This window comes from Onychomys torridus, chromosome 6 (assembly GCF_903995425.1).
Source record: "Onychomys torridus chromosome 6, mOncTor1.1, whole genome shotgun sequence".
NCBI classification, from domain to species: domain Eukaryota; kingdom Metazoa; phylum Chordata; class Mammalia; order Rodentia; family Cricetidae; genus Onychomys; species Onychomys torridus.
The window spans coordinates 114,068,736-114,084,099 of NC_050448.1; the positions used below are offsets into that span (position 1 = coordinate 114,068,736).

General features: G+C 45.5%; 1 protein-coding gene across 2 annotated transcripts in view; it reads left to right on the forward strand.

Moving 5' to 3' along the window:
- The window catches only part of Tspan5 (tetraspanin 5), a 167,235-nt gene that overhangs the window by 148,003 nt on the left and 3,868 nt on the right, over window positions 1-15,364 (forward strand). For both annotated transcript variants that reach the window (XM_036190340.1, XM_036190341.1), the window contains 5 exons: window positions 4,429-4,575; window positions 8,052-8,222; window positions 10,807-10,932; window positions 12,706-12,753; window positions 12,857-12,973. In XM_036190340.1, the coding sequence (XP_036046233.1) occupies window positions 4,429-4,575; window positions 8,052-8,222; window positions 10,807-10,932; window positions 12,706-12,753; window positions 12,857-12,973 (609 nt within the window). The remainder of the gene's footprint in view (window positions 1-4,428; window positions 4,576-8,051; window positions 8,223-10,806; window positions 10,933-12,705; window positions 12,754-12,856; window positions 12,974-15,364) is intronic.

The window sequence follows — 15,364 nt, forward strand, 5'->3', positions numbered from 1 at the left end:
AAATGGCCACCAAGCCGGTCACAGAACTCAGGGTCTGGATGTAAACGCGTACGGTGACAGCTGCCTGAACTGTGACAAGATCCCAAGACTACACAGTGGAGAAGAGTCTCTAACAAATGGTGGCGGGAAGCTGGGCATCCACGTGGAGAAGAGTGAAGCTAGAGCCTTAGATCCTGCCGTACACGAAGATCAACCTCAAATGGATCCAAGACCTTAGCGTGAGCCCCGAAAACTCTGACACCTGTAGACAAAATTCTACAGTCTTAGTAAATAAAAAACACAGAGCCAAATACAGGGGGACTAGCCGAAGAGATCAGAGAACCAGCGAAGAGCCACTGACTGACTACCACCATGCCGTAGTTTCCACACAGAGCTTCTTCCCGTCTAACCTGCACTTTTATTGCCTTCCTGTTCTGCCTCCTCATTGACTCTAAGCCCAGCCACATGACTTCCTCATCACTGCCTGTCTATACAGACCTCCAGGTCTCTATGGCTGGTACTGGGATTAAAGGCATGTGTCACCACGCTTGGCTGTGTCCTTGACCACACAGAGACCCTGTCTGCCATGTGATTGGATTAAGGGCATGTGCTGCCACCACCTGACTTCTGTTTATGGCTCACTATGACCTCTGATCTCCAGGCAAACTTTATTTGTTAACATACAAATAAAATATCACATTTCAGCACAAATGAAATATCACCATAGACACCAGTAGAGAAAACATTTCCAGGTGTTGGCATAGGGGCTGGAGAGGTGCTTAGTGGATGAGGGTGCTTACTGTTCCTCCAGGGGACTGGGATTTGGTCCCCAGCACCTGGGTTTGGATTCTCACAGCTGCCTGTGTAGCTTCAGCTCCAAGGACTCTGACACCTCTTCTGGCCTCTGTAGGTACCTGCATGCAGGCATACAGATACACACATGTAAATTTAAAAAAATACTGAAAAATACCTTGGCACTGGCAGGAACTTTCTGAATAGGGCTCATAAAGCAGTTGACAAGTGTGATTTCATGAAATGAAAATAACTTCTGCACAGAAAAGGAAACAACAGAGAGAAGACATAGCAAAATGGGAGAAAATCTGTGCTATCTGACATTTAATATCTAGACTATACAAAGAAATAAAATATACCCAATGAAGCAAACAATAAATGGACTAGTGAACAGACAGTTACCAAAAGAGGAAATACCAATAAACATGAAAAACGGTTCAACAGTTCCTGAGAAGTGTAAATAAAAACTACATGGAGATCCCATCTCATCCCAGGCAGGGTGGCCGTCAGAAAACAACATCAAACAGTGGTATGGATGTGAACAAAAGAGGACCCATAAGCACTGCTGGTTGGATGTGGACTAGTCAAGCCACTGTGGGAATCAGTGTGGAGTGTCCTCAGAAGACAAAAATAGGCCCACTCTATGACCCAACTATATTCTGCTCCTAGATATTTACTTAAAATACTCCAGTCAACATAGCACAGAGACATCGACACATCAGTGTTTGTTACAGCACCATTCTCCATAACTGCGTTGTGGTACCCATACCTGTGATAAAGAAAGGTGCAGTGTGTACGCACAATGAATTGCTTTCATCCATGAAGAAGAATGAAGTCATTTGAAGGAAATGAATGATGGAGATCATCATGCTAAGCAAATGAAGTGGTCCTCAGAATGACGGATTCCAATGTGTTCTCTCACTTACGGGTAATAGATGTTATAAATACATAAAATCATGTGTGTATAGATGTTTAGGGAAATTCAGAGGACTAAAGAGAGCGTGGAGAGCCAGGAAGGGAGGTTAGCAAGATGGAGGGGGGGGGTGTTCTGTTCAAAGTACATTATATAGTTACAAGTATATACTTGCCTTATGTAACCAAATTAAAAACCAACAAAACTAATGAGGCTGGGAAGATGCCTTAGTCTGTAGGATGCTTGGTGGACAAGCATGAGGACCTCACTTCCATCCTCAACATCTATGGAAAAAGCTGGTTGTGGTGGCTCATGCATGTAATCCAGGACTGGAGAGGCAGATAGACCCCTGAGGCTTTTTGCCCAGGCAAGCTGTATTAATTAGAGAGCCCTAAGCTCCAGTGAGAAACTCTGGCTCAAAAAGTAAATAAAATTTAAAAATAAACCAAGAGGATGGTGCCTGAAGAATAACACCCAAGGTTGGCCTCTGGTGTATACATACACTGTACACACACACTGCACATATGTATGCATGTTGCACACACACTGTAAATGCTTAATAAATGTAAAACTGAAGCAGAATGATGAATTCCCAAGGTGATATTATGCTAGTTACTTCTGGCTGATGGTCACACACTATAACCGCCTATCAAAATGATACATTGTACCCTAAAAGTAACGTGTGCAATTACTATGTATCAATGTAACAATTTAAAAAAATTGTACGGAAAGGAAACATGTTTCTCTCTCCCTCACACGGTTGCTGCTTTGTCTTTCATACCAAGTAAATCAAGTCTACTGTTACCCTAATGAACTTTCCAAAGTGCATCATGTGCACTCAAAGTCTGCTTGGCCACTGACAGAACGAGTCCAAACGGTGAAGCCTTTTAACACCCGTGGCAAGCCCAGTGGCTGGCCTCCTCCCAGCTCTGGGGCCATAACTCCCCTGCTTCATTCTAGTTAATGTCTCTAGCAACAGGTTGTTTTTGTTTTTGTTTTTGTTTTTGTTTTTTTCTCAGCATCATTGTGTAAGTGCAGATTTGTTTTGGTGTTTCTGCATTTTCTGTCCTGGTTTCCCTCCTGGGGTGAATGTCCAAGTTTAAGCTTAAAGGCAGAGCTAGACCTAGCCATGGGTCTGTGCAGTGGCCTGAGGGTACAGCTGCCATGCTGCGTCCTCATGCACACACTCTCATTCCCCTGCTTTGCAACTTTGAAACTGCCCAGCTTTCCTTTGTGTCTTTATCGAAGCCCTCGGCCATTTTTGCTAAGTTAAAGCTGTATTGTTGCGTGTTACAGCTTCTCTTCAGACATATCCTGTTGTCCTCAAGTTGACACTCCTGAAAAGAAACAGCCCCCAAGCTCTCAAATGCTGTTCCCAACACGTCTGAACAACTTTCAAGTGGATTGAAAGTTAATCTCCTACACTCGGGTCTGCTAGGCAGTGCCTGGGAAGCACATGCAGGCGGACGCGTGGCCCGCTCCATCTGAAAGTGCTGAGATAGACATCTGCTCCCGTTCTAAAATAACCCATGACCTTCTTCTGCCTGCACCAAACTGCTCCACCTTACATTTTCCTCATCCAAAAGCAGATGCATCATCAGCCCTGCTCCCGGTTGGCGGCTGTGCTGTGTAGACAGGTATTCAATACCTAGTTTAGGTTGTGTGGCAAACAGTACTGCAGTTGCCTATGGGCATTTTGATTTGAGAGCTCAAAAAAAAAAAAAAAAGTAATAGGAAAATAAAATATTGGTGATTCTGAGTATTTCAGACTTTGGGTTCCAAAAACAGTGTCATTGGTCTCCATAGGACCAAATCTAAGTATGTACATTTCATTCTGTCACTGACCTCCATAAAACCAAATCTAAGTATGTCCATTACATTTTAGAGAAACAGTATCATCATTTCTGGCAGGTTTTGATGTGTTCTTACACGTCAGAAAGGAGTTCATTTAAATGGGTATTGTTTGTGGAGAAATACCATTACTTTGGATTCCTTGTGTAGTCTTGGGGTAGAAGAATAAAGGAACTGAAGTGAGGGAGTGACTTCTGTTGTCTTTCATCTCAACCTCTGAAGTGTAGGGAATGCCTCCAATAACCAACAGAGCACACGAGCACAGAGCACAGAGTGGACCTTTGGGCCTGAGCCTGATGGGGCTGCCCACGAGGCTCAGGGGTGGATTCTGAGGGATCGCTTTTCCTTGGGAAGCTTTGGGCACATTTTCAAGCTCCTAGCTCCCCCGTACCCCCATATTTCTGGAGACATGCCAAGTGGTCCTGGGGGCTTAAAATGATTGTTCTTTCTGCTCAAGATGGTGTGTTTGTTGTTGCATCCACTTTTTACTCAAAACCATATGTATTTGAGGGCATTGAAGCAAAGGTATCATCTATATTTTCGGCATCCAGAGTCTGATGACAATGCTTTATTATTCTAGTGCTGTTTATCATTTTACCAGAAATATAAGCACTGCTGATCTTGCAAAGAACTCTGTTTCCCTCCCTCCCTCCCTCCCTCTCTCCCTCCCTTTCCTTTGACTTTTTCCCTTCTTATTTTCCTTTCTCTTCCTGTTCCTTCCCCTCTCCCTCCTTGTTCCCCTTCCTCTTTCGTTTGTGGTCTCTTCCTGATCATCCCAGATGGTCAGGTGACTGCCGAGGGTTTTCTCTGGGAGGGAAAGGCAAGTGACTAACCCTTCCTTGTTGGCAGTGTGGCCTTGAGTTCTGACCCCTTGTGTGCTTTTCCTCTCCCAGGGCGTCCTCTCCAACATCTCGTCCATCACTGACCTCGGGGGCTTTGACCCTGTCTGGCTCTTCCTCGTGGTGGGAGGAGTGATGTTCATTCTGGGGTTTGCAGGGTGCATTGGAGCACTTCGGGAAAACACCTTCCTTCTCAAGTTCGTAAGTATTGACAACCCTGCTCTCGATTTGAGATCAAGATTATTACACCAAGATGTCACTCTTAACTACTGCCAAGATGGTAAGCACACCAAAGGCCTAGGCAAAAAAATATGGCCCAGTCCACTTTTACTTCAGGAGGGCTCTCCAATCCTGCTCCTCTTCTGCCCCTACCCCATGCCTCTTCGGCAATGAAAGTGCCACCCAGCCTTGCCATACATGGAGGTTTTGTACATATATGCGACAGACTCATCTCCAATCCCTAACGTAGCCTTAGGGAGGAATGAGATGCGTAGGGGTGTGTGTTGTATGTGTGAGAGCGCACACATGTGGCTGGTGAATATTGGACATAGAAAGCTGTGCAGATAGTGATCCAGAGAAAGTAGGCAGTGGCCCAGCTTCAGTAGTCTGTCCAGCTTGCGTAGTTTGGATGAACATGGCAATATGGTCGAGGTGAAAAGTTCCTTTGTATAAGCAGCACTTTGTAGCTACTTTCCAGTGTGTGACTGCTGCATTTGTGGAGGATGGACTTGAGCAGGAGGTATGTAGGGGTTCGGGGCAGAGTAGAGAATGAACAGTGAAAGCCTTCCCTTGGGCGCTCCTTTCCAAGCAGAACAATGGCACACACAACATACTTGTATCTTAAATGAGACTGGTAAATGTGGCTATCTCCGTGAAACAGATACAGCTTCCTTGTTGATGACCTCAAATGTAACTTCAAGTTGCTTTCTGTACTTTGGAAAATGAGGAATTAGCTCACAGGGCCCACAGCATCTGTTTCTGCCAAATATTTGGTATAGATTGAATTTGGCCTCATTTTGTGTGGGGACTGGCATTCTAGTGATTTCTGTAGGAAAAACATTCACTCTCCTCTCCAAAGACAGGAAAGATCAGAAGGACCCACCTTCCTGTGATGAAGGACACAGAAATTTCCAGGGAACAACTTTGTGTGATATTGCCTGTTATTACGCATTTGTACCCCGACTGACACATCTTCTAGGGTCATTTTCACTTAAAACCAGAGCCTGACCTAGAACTAGGCCAAACAGCCACATAGCATGTCTGCTGGACTGTTCTCTGACATGTTTTCTTGACCATCTCAAAGAGGAGACTCACCATTCCACTCTTAGGGTAGCCCATTTTGAACTGGGGTGCCTTCTGCTCCCTGAGTATCCTGATTGATGTTTTCTTTTATCTTTTTATGTGGTTCACTCCAAGAGGGAAGCCTGGGGAGTCCTCGCTCTCAGACATAGTTTAATGAGGAGCTAGCTCTTTTTTCTGTGTGCATAGTGGGAGTGACTAATTTCCCATGGTTCTCACTACCTAGCTACCTTATCTTCCAGATTGACCCTTTTCTACACAGGCACATACAGAGGCTTGTGTGATACCCCCCACCCCCACTGCTGCTTTCTTCATGGAGTCAAAGACCTGTGGAGTCCCTCCAAGGGATGTTTGTCCCTGATCATGACCTTCCAGCCTGCCAGTCTTCTTGGTATCAGGCATCTCTAAATGCTGGCCTGGATTCACTCAGCTTTCCTGTAACCCATGATTTGCCCCACTGCTTAACTGATGCAACCTCCATGCTTCCAAATGTGGGGTCCCTTTAATATAGTTTTCTTGAACATGGCTTTATTCATTATAGCAATCCCCTTCCTAAAGCCTCATATTGATATGAAAAGAGTCATGTTCTTACCTTTTCATCTTAGAGAACGTTTAAATGGCCTCCCTTTATTTAGTACTAATAATAGAAGTTGGCCTAGAACTCTCTCTAAGCGGGAGCTATGAGATAACTAGGCAATAATGTCACCGTGCCTCCCCACAACCTCAAAGATCATGTTGCCCAAGACTAGGAAGATTGCTGGGGGAAACCCAAGAGGTGAGTGTGAAATAGATGTGGCATTTCTTGGCTGACTGATGCCCTCAAATGAAGCTTCAGGACACTTTCTGCACCTCTGGAAATGGGGGAGTTAGTTCACAGCTGGGCAGGTAGGCCTCTGCCAAGTATTTGATATGGATTGAATTTGGACTCCATATTTGATGTGTATATTATATAACTGGAGAACTTACCAGGCAACTGGAAAGGGGACTTCCCTTACCTTTGTGGAGGTGAGAACAGAAATCTGAAGTCTTTGTGCAACTGCCCAACTGTTTCGCACACATGCACGCCTGTTCGTGTTTGATTCTTTCTGTGGTATGGTTTGGTCTTTCTGTATGTGTCCATGTTTGGGGTGGTAGCATGTACAGGGAAGGGGGTTGTTTTATATGAAGATGAAGGCAAGGGGCATAAGTGCTAATTTTTTTCTTTTCCAAGGCAAACTTAATTTGAAATTATTGGTACCACTGAAAATTGAGAACTTAGCATTTTACTTCATTGAGGACAGATAAACAGCAGCTCAGGGGAGATTTGAAGGCTGAGCCGAAGAGCCTGGAAGCAGAGCCTGTGCCTTGGCATCCTAGACTTTGTCAGGCACTGGTTTTGTCCCTCTGGCTCTCTTCCCTCACTGCCCCATAAAGACACACTTGCCACTCCATGCCATGAAGAGAATGGCCACATCCCACTGTCCACCCAACATGCCCTCCCTGCCATGTGTCACCTCCAGGTCATAGCTTGAGGAGGGTTAAGATGCAGGAGGAGGAAGGTGCAGAAAAGCCGTGGGCAGAGCGGCAGTCAGGATGACTAAGAAGAGACTCTGAAGTATCTAGGTGGAAGGGAAATTTCCCCAGGGTTCTGATGGGTTACCTCAGGGTCTCATGCCTTATACCTTGTTATCGGCTTAGCCAGAAGTCTCCTTTTGATTGCACTGTGGTGTTATTTAAAGTGTTTCCTGAGGTTGCTGCTTCCCAGACGGGGGTCAAGAGCGGCTAGTGTTCCTGAGAAAGCCCTTAACCCACAGTTCATTTTCACGATTGGGAATTGTTTTCCCGTCACAGCCACCCCCTCCTACTTCCTCTCTGACCTCCTTAAAATGAACAGACCTACTTCACACTGTACAGGAGGTGCAAGGAGGGATAAAATGGGAATCCAGAACAGGATAATGGAGTGCGTGTGGAACCAAGCCACAGTAGCAAATGACAGGCGATTGTAAAACATGGAATAATCTACCTTTCCAGTTAGGAAAAGGGCTTCCTGGAGGTCAGGCAGAACATTGTTCATATGTCTGGTAGTACATTCATCAGGAGCAATTCATTACGCCTTAATGTGGGTCTAATGAGAAATTCCTATTACTCATGTTTGATTTGGGCTTTGTTGGTTAATTATCAAATGGAACACCAGAGACTCTAAAATGTGATTATGAAGTGATCTTTAATTTTTTAAAGTCCTTTCTTGAAGTGTAATATTCCATTAACAAACCTTAAGAAACAGAGGGTTCCAGTTCAGAGATGTGTCCCAGTTGAATGTAATTACAGTCCTTTTCAGAGCCAGCCCCTAACTCCTCTGATCTCACCCTTGTGCCCATTCCCTGTTGTTTTTCTCCTAGTTTTCTGTGTTCCTGGGGATTATTTTCTTCCTGGAACTCACTGCTGGGGTGTTGGCGTTTGTTTTCAAAGACTGGATCAAAGACCAGCTCTATTTCTTTATTAACAACAACATCAGGGCTTACAGAGATGACATTGACTTGCAGAACCTCATAGACTTCACCCAGGAATACGTAAGTTCAAGCTTCCTTTCCTCTCCAATGGAAACAGCTTCTCACCAGGGGGACTCCCATAAAGCCTTGCGTGTCTTTGCTGGCTAGAGGTCCAGCTGATGTTTCTTTGTAGCTTCTGGTTGTTTACTGGTTTCCCTTGCTCCACAGTTTACATTTGTATCCCAAACAGAAACGTTCTGATTTCACTTGTTTCAACTTGTATTAAATTAGAGGAAGGAAGACATAATTCTTAAGTGAAAATGCCATCACCATGCCTGTACCCTTGTCCGCCCTTGGATAAAACTGCTTTTCTGTATGTTTAAAATTCTGTTTGACTAAATATGAATTTTCCATGTTCCTTCCCCTACAGCTCACAATAATTGACAGGATATTTGTTCATAAAGCTGCTCTAATGTGCCTATCCAGCTACCACATGTGTGCAGTCCAACTCAAAAGTTTGAGACTTGTAAGCCTGCTGGCTTCTAACAAATGGGATAGGCGGGCCCCTCCCTGCCTGCCTGCCACACAGGTGTCTGAACACGACCGTGTGACTAACTGCTCCTGTCCTGCCGACAGAACAGGCACATGGCATGCCACTCAAAATGCACAGTGGCAACAGACAGGGAGCCAAGAGATGCACAGTCTCATTGACTTGGGACTAACAGACGCTTGAACTCTTTCCCTGATAGTAAAATGAGAGTAAACGTGAGCTATTGTCTAATTCCTGTGGATATTCCGACACTCTAATGATGTGCATGGTCTCATATTAGGCCCAAGATGTTATTGTCCTGCAGATTACGGGGCTCTCACACACTTGCACTGGAAAAGTAGGAGTAAGCCAAGGAAATTTGGTCAGTGGTGTCCATGGCATTAATGTTTAGAGCAAGATCAGGGGCCACACAGAAGCTCAGTGGACCAAGGTCTTGCTTTGAGTTGGAAAGGTTGAGCTGGATAACATTTACCTCGAGTCAGGAAGACATCACCATTGTTGAGGAAGGCCACCCTTCTCAGGATGCTGAGCAGTCAGCTGGGGTCTTAGTTTTTCGCTCAGTGGTTTAGTGGATTCAGAACGGCTGCCCTCCACAGCAAGCTGCCCTCAGGTGAAATGAAGCCCTGTTTGACCTGCTCAGCAGACCTCCCTGTGCTGTTAGGTCTCAACGGGTGCAAGCTCACAGCTTCCCAGCTCTTTTTCCTGAGTAGTTTGCAAGGCAGAGCAGATTGGGCTTCGCAGGGAAACCTGTGGTGCCCAGATCAAGCCCAGAGAAGCAGCTGGACGACAGAGCATGTGTTCATGGGTGTTCCAGAAATGCTGGCTGCTTTACTCAGCAACACTGCTGTTTCATGTGATTCTGGCCTTCTGTTCTAGAGTTAGATTTCTGACAGAGCTTTTGGTCCTGAAAGTCTTAAAATGAGCAGGGGTTGGTTTTTGTTTAACTTTAAGAAGCCAGGATAACCCAGGACAGGGAGGTTGTGGGTGGGTTATATTATAGCTGGAATCAGTCCCCATTTAAGAACCACTGAATTGATCATTTTGGTTAGTATATTTTAATTGGCTAATTGGTTTTGTAAAGTTGAATATATAAAAATATGTTCTTTTTTTAAAAAAAAAAAGAGTCTGGAGAGATGGCTTAGAGGTTAAGAACACTGGCTGCTCTTCCAGAGGATCTGAGTTCAATTCCCAGCAACCACATGGTGGCTTACAACCATCTGTAATGATATCTGCCGCCCTCTTCTGTATACATAATAAATAATAAATCTTTAAAAAAAAAAATCAGAGTCTGGAGAGATGGCCCAGAGGTTAAGAGCACTGGCTGCTCTTCCAGAGGACCTAGGTTCCATTCCCAGCACCCACATGGCAGTTCACACCTATCTGTAACTCCAATTCCGGGGAACCTGACACCCTCACAGAGACATACATGCAGGCAAAACACCAATGAATATACAATAGTAAAAAATTATTTTAAAAAATTCAGCATAGAGACTAAGATAATGAAATTTAAGCCTCTAAGGTTGTATAGAGGTGGGTTTTATTCGCTCTGGTTTTGTTTTTGTTTTTTGTGGTTGTGGGGATTGGACCCAGGGCCCCACCATGTTTGTTCACTGCACCACTGGACATCAGCCCTGATGTTCACTGCTTGTGAAGGGTGACAGCGCTACAGCATTGTACATAACCAGAACTTGTCAAGGTGTCTGATGTTCATCTGATGCCATTTACACTCAGTGAAACTGTTCAGGAACCATTCAAATAAGATCAGATCCCCCAGCACAGCCAAGTTGCCTCATTAGACCTTGCCATTGTTGATAGTGTTTTATTTTTCCTTCTAGAAAGTTCTTGTTTATCCCTCTAGCATCTGACCAAGCCAAATAGGTCTGAGCCCTGCTCTACAGTGCCCCTCCCTCTCCCACCTAACGTCCCATGCCAACCCACCTGTAGAACCTTCAGTCTTAATTATTTTGCAAGGCTTTACAAGGCCAGTTAGGTTAATTTTAACTTAAAAGTGAAATTTGAGGAGCTGGAGCTGGCAGGGGATGGGTGTCGAGTGGGTGGAGCGCAGGTCACCTCCCAGCCTGGACGTTCTTTCTAACTCTCTCCTCTTTGCTCCAGTGGCAGTGCTGTGGGGCTTTTGGAGCTGATGATTGGAACCTAAATATTTACTTCAATTGCACAGATTCCAATGCAAGCCGAGAGCGATGTGGTGTGCCATTCTCCTGCTGCACTAAAGACCCCGCGGTAAGAGCGACAGCTCGCTGACGGCTGCTGTGCCCTGTGCTCACTATGGGTGTGACAGCAGAGTGGTTTTGTCTCAGAATCTCTTCTCACAAGCTCATGCCTGAATACAGCCCTTAGGTGGGGGTGCTGTGCCCCAATCTTCTCACTCAAGACAGGGTGGCTGGTATTCATTTAGCGCGCGCACGCGTGTGGTGTGTGTGTGTGTGTGTGTGTGTGTGTGTGTGTGTGTGTGTGTGTTGGTTGGTTCCTATTCTCAGCGTTGGTGTGCATTGGCTCATGGGAGGTCAGAAAAGGAGCTCCCTTTCTTGGGTGAAAAAAAACCATGGGGTCATGTGGAGTTCAAATGACTTCTCCCAGATCACAGTGCTGACAGGTGACAGAGTTGGGTGCCAGACCCAGGCAGCCTGCCTGTGCTGCTCACTTGTCCCTCTTTGATGAGACTGTGGGGCTCACAGGTGAGCCGTCTGCAATAGCTTGGGTTTGTAAAGCCGTTTCTTCTGGGAAGAGAATTAGGCGTAGGAGGAGAGATGGAGACATGACAATGTGGGAATGCGGCTTAGGGAGCCACAGCGACCCTGAGGGAGGCATAAGGATGGCAATAACGGCTGCCATCTGTGTTTTACTTTGAAAAGGAAATAGAGAACCCACTGACAAGCCACATCTCCTTACTACATGCCACACTGTGTGCATGGCTTATAGAATGGGAAAAAAAAAAAAGAACCTTTTGTACGATAACTGAAAAACCAGGACTGGGAGTGGTGTGGCCCATGGGAGGAGGGGCCACTGCCCTTCCTGGACAGGTCTGCCATCCCCCACAGTGGAGCACAGTAGGTGCTGCCCATCAAGGGCAGATCAGTCTAGGCTGAGCATCACTAAGAACTATGCCACCGTGCCTGATTCCATTCCAGCCAGCCTGTCTTCCTCCTCCTCTGAGGCGGGTCAGGTAGCAGCAGGATGCCCAGGTTGAAGTCTGTGGTGCCCACTCAGGCAGCCCAGGCACACACTGGCCCGCATGCTCTCTGTTTTCTATCTCTGTCCTACATCAGCTGTCCACGAGAAAAATGGTCAGAGTAGGTAGGAACAGTAGTCTGCCTTATGCCGTGGACTCTGAGCTGATGAGCTCCATCTCTGACCCCGGAGGGAGGAAGCAGCTAACCCATAGTATTTCCAACCAGCTCCTGGAGATGCCTGTTTGACACGTGGTCAGGCAGTGTTTCACTTTGTAATTAGTAACATAATGCTTTTTCATTAAAACAAAAACTGCAAGGGACAGAATTTTATTGATGAAAAGGGACAAGCACATATTTCTCATGCTTAAGACCCTAGCTCTTTTGTAGATTTTTTTTTAAAGGGAGCGTATATTTGGCATGCATAAAACCCTGGATCTAATCTCTTGTGCTGTTTTTTTAAAAGCAGAAATTGTCAATGGTCATTTTGTCCTTCAAGTTTGATTTTTGCCTCTGTCCCCGCTTTCCCAAACCCTTGAAGCCTTCTGAGGTTGGCAGTATTTTGAATCTTGTCCTTCCCAGCTTAATGGGCCTGCTAGGGTCTTGGTTTTCCTCATTTCTAAGGTGGAAAATTTTTTACTCCATACTTCAGAAGCTGCTCTCATACGCATGCGGCATTTGATGCACATGGCGCGTTGAACTGTGCTGTGGTCTGTGAGCCCTCACCGGGTCTCACCACTGACGCTGCAGGGGCTCCCATTCATTATTAGATGGGCTCTCTGATGAACAAGAATGAGTTTCACTTTTCTCTTCCTTTCTTCCCCAGGAAGATGTCATCAACACTCAGTGTGGCTATGATGCCAGGCAAAAACCAGTAAGTGGAACCTGCCCTTGTGTCTTAGCACACAGTGTTTGGAGGAGCATTTGTGCATGTACAAGGCTGTATCTGTGACACTCTGCTCTCTTCCCCTGTAAAGGAAGTTGACCAACAGATTGTAATCTACACGAAAGGCTGTGTGCCCCAGTTTGAGAAGTGGCTACAGGACAATTTAACCATCGTGGCTGGTATTTTCATAGGCATTGCACTGCTGCAGGTAAGATGTGGGTCCTTGGTGGTAAAGCTCAGACAGTGGTGCCCAGAGAGACCTCACTAGGACAGGAGCTTTGCTCAATCTCTTCAGTGCCAGAGCTTCTGAGTGAGACACACTGGAGGTCCTGGAAACAGGCTGGAACTACTAGGTTTGTGTTTATTGAAGGTCTGGTTCTAGTTCCAAAAACACATTAAGAAACCATGCCTCCTTTTCACCATGAAGAGGTTGGTAGTATCACTGGCATCCCATTGTTTCCATGGGCTTAGAGGACTGCAGTGTGACAGCTGGGGAGACATGGCTGCTCACAGTGGATCTCAGCAGCAAGGCTAAGGCTCTGTGGAGTTGCAGAAGTCTGTGCTGTGTCTGGGCCAGCTTGCCAGAATGCCAGTGAGGGCAGTCTCGGAAACGACTTGTCCATTGATGTGATGGTTTCTGTGGAGGTCACAAACGGGCACACGGTGGAAGGAAGGTAAAGAAGTCTTGAGTAAACAGAAAGGCATCCACAGATCATGAAACTCAGTATGCTTCACGTGGCATCACTACTCATGATGGCAAGAGGCTCTGTGCAGTCTCTAGCTCAGTTCCAACCTTCTCAGTCCTAATCGTGGGCAAGCTGGGCCTGAAATCACAAGGAAAAACTAGAAACCAGAATAGCCCGACATGTTTGAGAAAGAACAGAAGATGAAGAATTCATGTTTCCTAATTAAAACTTCCTACAAAATAACAGGACTCAAGACAGTCTATCTTCTTGTAAGGTTAGCCATTGTAGACAAATGGGGTTAAATTCGGACAGAATTTCTGTGAGCTTTGGTTTGATAAGGGAGTCAAAACTATTCAGTGGGGAATGAAGAAAGGTTTTTGAGGGATGGAAAATGGCTCAGCGGCTGAAGAGCACTGGCTGATCTTCCAAGGGACCAGGGTTCAAAACCCAGCCCCCACGTGGCAGTTAACAACTGTCTTTCACTATAGTTCTATGGGATCTGATGCCCTTTCTGGCCTCCATACACACTGTATGTATGTACAAAAAACCACAAATACACATTAAAAAAAACAAAAACAAAAAAACATAGAGAAGGGTTTTTCAACAGGTGGTGTAGGAACACTAATTTTCTGAAAAGAGTGACTTTTAGATACCTGTTTCTCAGATATTTAAACAGTCACATAAAATAGATGAAAGACTAAACTGTAAGTGTGGTACGCTGTATGCCTATAATGCAACTATTAAAATGATTGAAAGCAGGATGGTCGCTTAAGACTGCACAACCAGCCCGGCCTTCATAGTCAGACCCTGGTGTAAAAACAAGTGAACAAAACTCAATATAAAAACCAAAGCTGTGAAACTCTAGAAGAAAATAGGGTGTAAACTGGTGATTTTTGTCTTGGACAGTTTCCTTCAAAGAGCATGATGGCAAAAATATAACCACCCAATAAAACCTAAGTAACGGGACTTCATCAAAATATGAAACTTCTACACTAAAAATACTATTTACGGGTACTCACAAAATAGCAGAAAATATTTGTGAGTGGTTACCTGAAAGGGATCTTAATGCTTAGAACATATAAAAGGGGCTTATACCAAACAAGAAGAAGAAAGGTCAACCTGAGCTACCTAGCAAGACCCAGTTTAAAAGTGAACGGAGTATCTCAGTAGACATTTCTCTAGCATAGACAGAATTGGCCATTACATATGAAAAGATGTCCACGGCGCTTGTCACTAGAAAACTTCAAATCAAAACTATAGTGAGCTCACCGGTGCATACCCGCTGGAGTGGCTATAATAAAAAAAGACAGAGGGTGTTCATGAGGGTGTAAATCGGAACATTAACACATTTCTGGAGGGAGGAAACAGAACGGCTCAGCCCTTTGGAAAATATGGAATCGCCACGTGACCCCACCACCCCTTTCCATGAATGCAAGCAGAAGGAATGAAAACTTACACTTACCAACACTTGCACGTACATGTTCACAGCAGCAAGTACTGGAAACATTGCAGAATCCGTCAATGGCTGTTAAAGACCTTGGTGTATACTTACAACAGTCTTAGTACTCAGCCATCCAAAAGGACTGAATTGACTAGGTGTGGTGGTGCGTGCCTGTTACCTCAGTCCCAGAGAGGCAGGAGGATAACAGCTTAGACTATATAAGAAGACCCTGTGGCAAGAGCAAAGCAAGACAGACAGACCGACTGGCTGGACGTTTCTTTGTGAGAGTCGCCAGCTTCTTTCGTCAGCTGCGTTTGCATAGAACCCAGCACTTCTTGTCCCCCACCCACCCCGCACCCCTGCACCGTCTGAGTCAGCCACCCGCCGCACCTTCACAGTGCCTTGGGAGTACTCCGGGGTCTCACCAGCCCCACCTCTGGGGCTTCTCGGCCCACCCCATGCCCCTGCCTCA